Genomic DNA, 12,449 nt, shown 5'->3' with positions numbered 1-12,449 from the left:
CAGCGATGGCCAAGAAGACGTTCAGCAGGATGTCTGACACATGCTAAGAACACGCAACATCATCAAAACACTTGTGATTTCCTGCAGCACCTGAACGCTCCTACAGGGAGGGAATTTCTGAAAGATCATCCAACTAATAATAATAATAAAAATAAAAATTTACAAACCGAAATAAAAGATTAATGAAATGTTGCTTTGGACATCTTTTAATTATGGTCACTAGGGGTGGTGGTTGTCAGAGACCCTCTCGATACGATATTATCACAATACTTCTGTCACATACGATATCACGATACTTCTGTCACGATATGATATAATCATGATACTTATGTCATGATACGATATTATCACATTAATTCTGTCACGATATGATATCACGATACTTCTGTCACGATATGATATTATCACGATACTTCTGTCACGATATGATATTATCACATTAATTCTGTCACGATATGATATCACGATACTTCTGTCACGATATGATATTATCACGATACTTCTGTCACGATATGATATTATCACATTAATTCTGTCACGATATGATATCACGATACTTCTGTCACGATATGATATTATCACGATACTTCTGTCACGATATGATATTATCACATTAATTCTGTCACGATATGATATCACGATACTTCTGTCACGATATGATATTATCACGATACTTCTGTCACGATATGATATTATCACATTAATTCTGTCACGATATGATATCACGATACTTCTGTCACGATATGATATTATCACGATACTTCTGTCACGATATGATATTATCACATTAATTCTGTCACGATATGATATCACGATACTTCTGTCACGATATGATATTATCACGATACTTCTGTCACGATATGATATTATCACATTAATTCTGTCACGATATGATATCACGATACTTCTGTCACGATATGATATTATCACGATACTTCTGTCACGATATGATATTATCACATTAATTCTGTCACGATATGATATCACGATACTTCTGTCACGATATGATATTATCACGATACTTCTGTCACGATATGATATTATCACATTAATTCTGTCACGATATGATATCACGATACTTCTGTCACGATATGATATTATCACGATACTTCTGTCACGATATGATATTATCACATTAATTCTGTCACGATATGATATCACGATACTTCTGTCACGATATGATATTATCACGATACTTATGTCAGGATACGCAATATTATCACAAATGATATTGTCACAATACAATATTATGACAAAATTTCTGTCACGATACTTCTGTCACATACGATATCACGATACTTCTGTCACGATATGAAATTATCACGATATTTCTGTCACTATAATATCAAAATACTTCTGTCATGATATGATATTATCACGATATGATATCACGATACTTCTGTCACAATATGAAATTATCACGATATTTCTGTCACTATAATATCACAATACTTCTGTCATGATATGATATTATCACGATATGATATTATCACGATATGACATTATCACAATACAATATTATCACAATATTTCTGTCATGATATGATATAATCGAGATACTTATATCATGATACAATATTATCACGATACTGCTGTCACGATGTAATATTATCACAATACTTCTGTTACGATTTTATATAATCATGATACTTATGTCATGACACGATATTATCATGATACAATTTTATCACAATACGATATCACGATACAATCACAATCCAATCTTATCACAATACTTATGTAACTATACAATCTTATCACAATACGATATCACGATACAATGTTATCACAATACGATATTATCACAATACTTATCTCACAACACGATATTATTATGATACGATATTATCACAATACCTCTGTCACGATGTGATATAATCACGATACTTCTGTCACGATATATTATCACAATACTTCTGTCACGATATGATATTATCACGATACTTCTGTCACAATACAATACTATCACGATATTTCTATCACGATATGATATAATCATGATGCTGATGTCATGATACGATATTATCACGATACTTCTGTTACGATTTGATATAATCACAATACTTTTGATACAATACGATATTATCACGATACAATCACAATCCAATATTATCATGATACAATATTATCACAATACTTATCTCACGATATGATAGTATTACGATACGGTATTATCACAATACTTATGTCACGAAACGATATTATTGCGATTTAAATATATTGTGATATTCTGTTATGTATTACAATTTATTACATCTTTGCCAACTTCAAATCATCTCCCCAAAGGAAAACTATAAATAAAAATATGGATAAATATCTCCATTTGTTCATCTCACTTTACCATTCTCGGCTCTCTCTGGATGTGTGAGATGAGCCCTCACGTTCGTGGTATTTTATTTTTGTATGACTCTCCTTGCAAATCCCATGTGTCAAATCCATCTTCGTTGTCCCCTCCTTGTTAAAAAATCCAAAGCCCATACATTTGATTTAAATGCAGTGCTTTCCTAAATTCTTTCTCTGATGCTGCCATCTTTATTTTTATTAACTTCTTCCTGCACTCTGAAAAACCTCAGCAGCACCATCTAGTGGACTGAAAAAGTGCTTGATTTGATTTATTTAGTACCAAAAAGTTACATTTTCATGTGCAATTTATAAAATAAAAGACTGATATTTGGCGTCCGTATATCAAAATAAAAAATATCGCGACACTATGCTTTATCAATATTTTCCACCACCTCTAATGGTCACATGACTAACTGATGGACTGGCCATAAGGAACCACCTCAGACACATATGTGAAATCGTCTGGTGAAGAAGAGTTGTGTTATATTGCAGCTCACGCTGCTCTGCACATTAGCATCAGGCTAATACTGAATAATGGATGATCGATGTCGGCGTGCGAACATCTCACTGCAACAATCAGACCACAGAGATCTTGTTTTAGGGTCCAGGACACTGACGGAGGCAACATCAGGCTGCAGGTGAAGGATACAGTTACCGCAGATGAAGAGGATGACGAAGTAAACGCAGACGATCATCCCGGGAAAAACGGGGCCTCCGTACGCCATGATGCCATCGTACATCACCACGTTCCAGTCCTCACCTGTCAGGATCTGCACATACAGTCAACACCAGGGTCAGCAGAGACATCACTGAGGGAAGACAGTGTTTCTTTGTCACTGTGGCCAAGAGCTCGTGTTGGGTTACTAACATTTCAAAGACCTGCTCAATCTGAAAAGTAACTTCTGTTATGAATTGGTAAATGTTCTGTAAAGCGCCTTTCTAGTCTTTTCAACCACTCAAAATGCTTTTACACTACATCTGCATTCAACATTCACACACTGACAGAACAGCCACTAGAGGCAATTTGGGGTTAAGTATCTTGCCCAGGGACACTTCGACATGCAGCCTGGAGGAGCCAGGGATTGAACTGCCAACTTTCCGATTAACGGCCAACCCGCTCTACCCCCTGAGCCACAACCGCCCCTATTGTTGCTGTATAAATAAAATTAAATCAGCTGTGTCATTGGTCATCTATTAATCACATTTGTTACTATCATCCCCTTTAAACACTGAGCGTCACAACCACAGCATGTTTAACAGAAGTGGGTGTGGCCACCGTGACGTCCACTGTTGGTTTGTGGACTGCTGCTTTGAAGCTTCCAGTTTGACATTTTGGCCGTCGTCATTTTGATTTTTTTGGAATTCTCATAGACTTCTATACAATCACACTTCTTTCTGCAGCCGCTGGAGTCGCCCCCTGCTGGCTGCTGGAGAGGACGCAGGTTTAAGGCTTCACTTTTCAGAGCCGGAGGACACAATAACGTGTACCAGATGTGCAAAGTTACTAGTGTTTTTGGACATACTGCAGTTAAATACCAACAAAGCCTTTTTCACGTTCAATTTGACAGTTTGATCGTGGTGCATTTCAAACTAACTCATGGTTACTGAGCCTTTAGGGTGTAAAGTCGACCCTAACTTAGGACAGAACACTCAGCCGGTGCAGCCCGGTGCTGAGGTTCAGGTGCGTTACCTGGAAGCAGGTGAGCAGCGCCTGTGGGAAGGCGTCGAAGGTGCTGCGTTTGGTCTGCGTCTCGTCGAAGTTGAACTTCCCTCCGAACAGCTGCATGCCGAGCAGAGCGAAGATGATGAGGAAAAGGAAGAGGAGGAGCAGCAGGGAGGCGATGGACTTCATGGAGTTCAGCAGGGACGCCACCAGATTAGACAGAGCCGTCCAATGGCTGCGCACAGACAGAGTGACATCAGAGGAGGAGCATGCGACTCGGCAGTGAGCGCCGTTACCTGGTTCAGGTGTGTTTTCTCACCGTGTGACCTTGAAGATCCTCAGCAAGCGGACGCAGCGCAGCACGGAGATGCCCAGAGGAGGCATGATCTCCAGCTCCACCAGGATAGTCTCCATGATGCCGCCGCACACCACGAAGCAGTCAAAGCGGTTAAAGAACGCCACGAAGTAATGAGCCAAACCCAGACTGTACATCTTCAGCAGCATCTCCACCGTGAACAGAGACAGCAGCACCTTGTTGGCGATGTCTGCAGAGAGACGGATGCTGTTAATGTTCTTTTACATTTAAATTAGGTTAGTTATTAAATTAGAACTGCTCTCAATTAAAGGTTGAAAATAGCCTTTTCTCTTTTTTCTTCTTGATCAGAAACATTTGACCCAATACTTTTTTTGGGAGCAATTTCCTATTTGGATGAATGAATTATTATCACACCCTAAAGCCTCCCCTGCTTCCTGGTCTCTGTTCCTCTAAATGGGACCATAATTTACTAAATGAACATCATGCTGTGTTGAAGAAGACTTGAAACTAGCGACTGAGACCATAAACTCATCAGGAAAGTGTTTACTGAGGGAATAAATCAGCTGACAAGTAGAAACATTTTCTCACAGACTTCTATACAATCACACTTCTTTCTGCAGCTGCTGGAGTCGCCCCCTGCTGGCCACTAGAGAGGACGCAGGTTTAAGTCGCCCCCTGCTGGCTGCTAGAGAGGACGCAGGTTTAAGTCGCCCCCTGCTGGCTGCTGGAGAGGACGCAGGTTTAAGTCGCTCCCTGCTGGCTGCTAGAGAGGACGCAGGTTTAAGTCGCCCCCTGCTGGCTGCTAGAGAGGACGCAGGTTTAAGTCGCCCCCTGCTGGCTGCTAGAGGACGCAGGTTTAAGTCGCCCCCTGCTGGCTGCTGGAGAGGACGCAGGTTTAAGTCGCCCCCCCGCTGGCTGCTAGAGGACGCAGGTTTAAGGCACCCAGAGGTTCCCGCTTATGATTCAGAAAGCTCTTAACTGCATTCTCAAGTGATATGAAGAGAGAGGAATAACTGCAAGATATCGAGATGTACACTAGAAAGATATGGTTGTAAGTACAGGAACATTTTGACCTAATAGAAAGTCATAACAGGTAATTAAAGTAATATTTGCCTGATCACTCAAAGGTCATATAAATGTTAATGATGAAGAACAAACACACGAGACCACAGTGGATACTTGACCTAAACTACACCAATTGCTATTTTAACTATTTGGAATTATTTTATTATAGAATATTGTTTATTTATGTATTTAAAAGGGACAGTGCATATAAATGAATATATTTGCTTTTCAGCAATGTAAATAGGCTATTTTAAATCTGTAGGTAGGCAATTAAACAATAAATTAAATATACAATACAATATAATTATATAAATATATAAAGTCCTGTTCATGCAGTAAGATGCTGTTTACGCAGTAAAGTACCATTCTATGCAATTAAGTGCAAAGTAATTGTATTAAAATGATATTTAGTGCAGTAAAGTGCTGCATCTAGTGCAAGGCCACACAACAGGGTAAGAGGTATGATCTATGATTTAAGAAGGTGCCCCACTAAAGTGCAGACAATTTGTTTGTATCTGTATGCACACACACACACACACACACACACATGCACACAGTGAAACAGAGTCGTTAGTAATCGCACATTTGATGTGTCTTGAACCATCGTTTGAGGTGAGTCTTTAATGTGGGGTAAGTATAGCAGCTGGTAACTTGTTCCAGATATCAGTTCCCTAAACTGACACACAGTTTGTCCAAATGTTGTGAGTCTGTAAGGCACCACTCAGTGGAAGCCGTAGTTGCGGTTCTGCCCCCACCAGTTCATTTTATTTTCATGTATTCACTTAGTCGGGGTGGAGCGAGACCATGTAAGATCTTATAAATAGAGCAGGCAAATTTAAACAAATTTTCAAAACGTAGGAGGTTTGTCAAGGGAGAAAGATTTTTATGGTTCTTTTAAAAAGTGGTTCTATTGGTTTGTGGCATATTTGTGAGTGGCCAGTTTGTAAAACACCATAATTACACCATAATATGCACATTCACTGCAGCCCCCATTAGAGTAAAAAACCTGCAGCCTTCTGGGACGTTAATGGGACACAAATCTGATTGAAACAATGAAATCTAGTCTTGTACATGAGCTTTTGCTCAGTTTTAATTTGAGCAAAAACCTGCAGGTGTCACCGTGTTTTCTGTCTTTAATGCCCTGAAGCTTAAAATCTATTTTTCAGCACGGAGACTGAAAACTCCTCTGGTCAGACTGCACCTTATATACAACATACTTGATGAATAAATGGATTTGCACAATTCATGAAATGTTTGGCTTGTATCCACATGGCTGACTGTAAACCGAGGTTTTGGACAAATTAAAAGTTTTAATTTTTCATCCTGAATGAATGTGTGAACCACATTTCATGACAATTCATCCAGTAGTTGTTGAGATTTACCGATAGACCGACATTGGTCAGCCTTTGGATTGGATGAGCTAACTGGGTGGATTTCAGTACTGCGCCAAGTGGTGATCAGAAAAAGAGGAACAAGGAGAGAGAGAGAGATGATGTTTCTATCTGTAACCCTGAGGGAAGAATATGAAGAGTGAAAATGAGCATTTATTGATGCGGATCAGCTAATAAAAAAAGAAGAGAATCTCTCTCTCTCTCTCTCTCCTGTCACTCTGTATCTCTCTCTCTCTCTCTGTCCACCGGTCAGATCAACTGATCCAGATTTCATTGAGGAAGAAGAAGATTATTCTGGTCTGCCTTCTGAAACTATTAGGAGTTCAGTTTGTGAATGAAACGTCCTCGGTCTGACGGGACGCCTGCTGGCATCAAACTGAAAACTCCCTCTGGGTCTCTGCTCGATGTGTGACTCATCAGACTGCTGCCGACACACAAACCAGCGGAGATTGGAAATATCGACTTCAAAACTAATTCCGAGCAGATTTAAAGCTCCGTGTTCTTCTGTTTTCACTTGTATACTCTGGCTCGGGGTCATGAGTGATCTCTGTGACGCAGATAAATGTAGTTACAAAGACAGCAGGACCTCTTCTCTTCTCCAGAGGAAGTGTTGTTTCTCTGCCACTCAGACACACACTCTGTCCAGTCTCTAGTGGTCCAGACTGGTCCAGCTCTGGGTCCCTGCCATGGCTGTAAGTGAAGGTGGATCCTCTCAAACGGCCTTTTGGTTGCAGTCTCTGGCCATGTTCTTTCCATGTTGGGTCAAAAAAGATCAGCGTTCCACTTGAAGTGCCGCTTGTTATCCCAGCCCATGCGTCAGTGCAGATGCAGGAAGTAGCTTTTCCTTTATGCAGTGAGGCAGAATGACATTATGATAATGTCATGCTTCAGATATCTCTTTTGATACCAAGTAATCCATCTGAAATCTATTTAAAGTTTATTACAGTACTACAGTGTTCCATTTTCAGGACATTTCATTTACAATAGCTTGTTATATTAATGTTTATATTAGATTGTGTATTAAGTTTTGCTGCGATGGACTGGTGACCCGTCCAGGGTGGACCCCGCCTTTCGCCCGATGTAAGCTGGGATTGGCTCCAGCCCCCGCGACCCTGTAACGTTACGCAGGATGAGAGGTTGACGATGGATGGATGAAGTTTTGTCACTGTACGTCACTGAACAAAACTATACAGTGAGTCATATTAAGAAGTGGAGATGATACCGATCCTCGTCTCATTGCTCGTCGATGTGTTGGTAATGCCTCGGGGCTCCAGTAGGGGGATTGCGCTTCTCTTCCTCATTCAATACAGACGAGAGAAGGCGAGAGCTGCGTGTGCGTTTCTTTGACCTTCTCCCGCCATGTCCGAGTTTTTACTTTGTTGTTGGTGTTTAAGCTAGCTACTGTTACGTCTACGTACTTTTGCTGTAAGGTTTATGTGCATATTTATCACTATAAAGTTGTGTTCACGCTGTAAGCTGTAATATTTATATATTTTCCTAGCTTGCGAGTTTGACCGCTGGACATTTTGAGTGTTCACACGCCTTAAGGGCGTAGGCCATGTCATGGTAGAGACAATGAAGTGGATGTGTTAAAAGTACATTTCATTTAAGTGTTATGTGAGAACTCAGTTAAAATATCATATGATAACTTTGTTAAAAATATAATTTAGAATGCATTGAGAAGAAACTCATGGTGGCTGTGGTCCTGAGTCTGAGTGCATGAATATTGAAATGTATGTTTTTTTGTATACATTGTACAAAACGTAATTCATTACAGACGAGTGGAGGCGAGAGCTGCGGGAGTGTTTCTTCAACCTTCTCCCGTTACTTTCCCCCTTTTTAAGGGCACAGCACTTCCACCAAAGAGACATCCCCTCTACACGGATCACATGGTTTCATTTGAACAACTGTTTGAGGCCCAAAGCAAAGATTAGAGAAAATACTTATCAGCACTCATATTGTATCTACTGTATACCAATACACCTACCTCAGGTCATAAGGTCATACGTCTTGTTTATTTTTTCCAGCATCCTTTGCACTGTGCTCCATCACACTGTGTACATGTGTACATGTATGTGTACCTGTATATCATATCCACCTTCAACATGTACATAAAGAGAATAATACTTTACTCTTGCATCCTTTGCACTCTGCTCACTGCATTATTTCTCAATATGTCTGTATTGTTTTGTTCATAGTGTGTATATTAGTGTTGTCTACACTGTAGTTTGTGTCTGATTTTATTTATTATTATTTTATTATTGTGTTATTGTATCTTTGTACAAGTAAGCACATCGTGAGCAATTTACAATCCTGAGTCAAATTCCTTGTATGTGAACACATACCTGGCAATAAAGCTGATTCTGATTCTGATTCCCTCCAGACATGTTTTAAAGTATGTGCAAATATGATTAGTATTTTGTTTAATGTGGTTTTCCCACATAAAAAATAACCCAAAAAACTGAAAAGGGGCTGGAACAGAGACGATGTAAAAGAAGACGTAGCCACTGTTGGTTTTGCGGACTACTAATATTTTAGGTGGGGCTGTGCCATATCCAGTCAGTTTCAGTAACCCTCCTCGCGCCGCGCAGAATTAAACACAGTCAGTTACCTTTGATAAAACGTGCCTGTTCTTCTCCACCTCCTCGAAGCGTCTCTTCACCCCAATCCTGTGGCCTTTGTCCAGCTGTGTAGCGATGTTAACTCTGCTTAGCATGGCTAGCTTCACTGTGTTATCCATATGTGGCCTCGTACACTCGTGTTTCTTAATCTTCTCAGATAAATGTAAAATGTGATAAATGTGTCGCCTGTACCAGTCCATGTTGTATCCGTCCCTGCCGTTTTAAAAAGCAAGCATGGGAAGCAAAGTAAGGCATTTACATGACTGCATCCAGCTAGCCAAGGCTGAACGCCTGTGTCTTCAGTTCCGCATTCATCATTTTCTACAACGTCACATGTCCCTCTACCACCAACTGACTCTGGTTAAGGCAATAAATTTTTCGCGCGTCGGGCATCAGATTACAGGCCGCTGATTGGCTGAATTTATGTTTCTATGGGCATATCTTGTGTCAGCTATTGGCTGCGCTGCTGTGCTGCCTGGGCGATCTTTCTAGTTCCCCAGAAGAGATATTTATATAGGTGCATTTTAAATACACATATGATTAAAAAAGTAGTTACTGTTTATTTCAAAAAAGAAAAATCAAAACCCTTTCCACCACCAGGGAGGGCAGTGCCCTCTACTGGCCATATTGAAGAGTGAACAGGCTGTGGCTGGGGTGCGTACTGTCCTTTAATATCCTTTGATATCCTTTGGGATCTGCAGGCAGCTCACAAGTGATCTTTTTAACACAAGAATAACTTAATATACATAAATTATTTATTCTAGCATTCTTTAACATATAGCTATATGTTTGTTATTATTTGTTTAGCTTCTTATCTTTGTTTAGTTTGATGTCTGCGTTTGTAAACTCCTTAAAATGTGTTCTTTGTCAACATATTTGTCCAATAAAGCAATTCTGTTTTGGAGAATGTCTGTGCTGTTTTAGTAAATGAAAACCGGCCTAAAGCTGAAGAGTATCTTCTCGGTCTGACGCGGTGATACAGCAGTGACTCGCTTAAACATGTCTGTTGTAGAGGTGGTGACACGGCGATCTGTCCCAGCTGTGACGATAGGGGGGGGGGATCAGTGGTTGTAACATGTACATTTTATATGAAGGGGGCATTTTCATCTTAAACTGGCTGTTAAATTGCTTTAAATTCTTTTAAAGAGCTTGTTTAAAACCACCTCTGTTCCCTCATGTAGCAGATGATCCTACAGACTGACTCCGGCTCTGCCATTTGTCAGCCCGCTTACATAATAATGAGCCTGATTGAATATTCACAGCTGTGAGATTAGGCTGCAGTTTGTTGGTCTGACCAGCAGGAGGCGGTGCACACAGCAGAGCAGACAGAGGGGCTGCCAAAACCATTATGTAATGTCTCAGTCTTCCCTGTCCTCTCTCTGATTCCCTTTTATCTTTTCATCGACTTATCTTTCACTCAGCCTTTCTATCGCTCTCTCACCGGCACACCATCCTTTCTCAATGTGACTCGCTCTTTTTCCTCTCACTCCTGTTTAAATGTGTAATTTTGTAATACAAAATACACATACACACTCTCTAGACAGTCATTAGACAACTGTCCGACCTTCGCTGCTCTTCATAGCCCACAGGAGACACCGCACACAATTCATTCACACACACACCTACAGCCTCCCTACTGCCGTGCTGTTCGCCCCCCGAGGCAGTACAGAAGTCCTTCTCTGAATAATGTGATCTCTCTTCAGGCGCGCTTGATTTAACTCAGCTCTGCAGGATTTTTCCTCCTGCAAAGACCTCAGATAGATCTGTCGGTCTTCACTCCTTCCGAGGAATCAAATGCACCCCCAGGTTTCTTCAGAGGTGAACGCTGAACTCTGTTTCTACCAGAACAGAGAACAGACAGGATGGGACTAACGTGATCTGGGCTTTTTGACTAAATTCTGTCTTTTCAAACACTGTTGAATGCCACGTACAGACTAATCCCATTTTAAGGTATACTATATTTTAATGTGGGTGACAAATCCCATGAAACAGTTAAAAACCAACAAAGTGTCTGTCTCTCAATACTGTCTGACTCCCTCTCTCTGGCTCTAAGCTCAGAGCTCATTGGTTCCTACCGAAGATGTAAATCTTTAAAAAATACCTCACAGATATATAGTTTTAAAGGGCTCAGTAATTTTCTAAAACAGCTGCTCACTGTAGTTTCTATCTATAACTGCATTTGTTGGGGACTATTTTCTGCAGCGGATTAATCCACACATGGTGCTCCAGTGAGAATCAGGAGCCACATGACGGTGGAAGCGGGATGAGGTCTGTTCAGTGCATATGCTGCCTTCAAAAATATGACAAATCCCGAGTCATACTTTGGGTCGGTTCAGATCCACCAAAGTCTGGATTGAGTCTAATTATCCTCGGGTCTATTTAGGTTGGGTCTGACTGTCCTCAGGTTGACACGTGACATTGGGATGAAAACAATGCTCTGTTCCTTTGGTGCACTGGTCGAACGATTATAAGAACATGCGTGTATTGATTTCACTGTGCCACTTTATGGTGTACAAACAGTTAGGGAACTTGAAACACCAGTTTATTCCCACTAAAGTAGTTCAACTCTGGTGGGACTCGAACCCACAACCTTTGAATCACTTCTCCTGAGCGTAAGTAGAAGTCCTATCGCGCTATCCATTGCGCCACAGAGCCACATGTTCCCTGTAGCTCAAGTGAAGGTTTTGTTGGCCGAGACACGTCTTGGGCATTAAAGAAAATGTTTGACACTTTGAAATGAGTATGTATTGTTAAAAAGCAAGTACAAGTAGTGATTTGGTGGGAAAAACTGAACACAGACTGTTTGTTTACTACGTAGCTTCACAGTCTACCTCTGTGGAAGTGGCTGGCTTGACTTTCATGGCTCTTCAGATGTGGTGGAACTGTAGTCCCAGTGTCTTCTTTCCTCTTGGGACTATTTGCTAACAAAAGGCAGGGACGAATAAGAAGACTGCTAGCTGATGAAAACAAAGCTTGTTTCAAAGAAATTAGAGCGATAACACATTGATTTGACTGTGCTACTTTATGATGGACTTTCAGCTGGGTAACAC

General features: G+C 40.7%; 1 protein-coding gene across 2 annotated transcripts in view; it reads right to left on the bottom strand.

The window, feature by feature from the left end:
* The window catches only part of cacna1fb (calcium channel, voltage-dependent, L type, alpha 1F subunit), an 82,582-nt gene that overhangs the window by 36,884 nt on the left and 33,249 nt on the right, over positions 1–12,449 (bottom strand). For both annotated transcript variants that reach the window (XM_046055785.1, XM_046055786.1), the window contains 3 exons: positions 4,326–4,551; positions 4,034–4,241; positions 2,993–3,113 (listed from right to left, as the gene is read on the bottom strand). In XM_046055785.1, coding sequence (XP_045911741.1) covers positions 2,993–3,113; positions 4,034–4,241; positions 4,326–4,551 — 555 coding nt within the window. The remainder of the gene's footprint in view (positions 1–2,992; positions 3,114–4,033; positions 4,242–4,325; positions 4,552–12,449) is intronic.

This window comes from Micropterus dolomieu, linkage group LG08 (assembly GCF_021292245.1).
Source record: "Micropterus dolomieu isolate WLL.071019.BEF.003 ecotype Adirondacks linkage group LG08, ASM2129224v1, whole genome shotgun sequence".
Classification (NCBI taxonomy): Eukaryota; Metazoa; Chordata; class Actinopteri; order Centrarchiformes; family Centrarchidae; genus Micropterus; species Micropterus dolomieu.
This window is presented reverse-complemented; position numbering and strand designations above follow the sequence as displayed.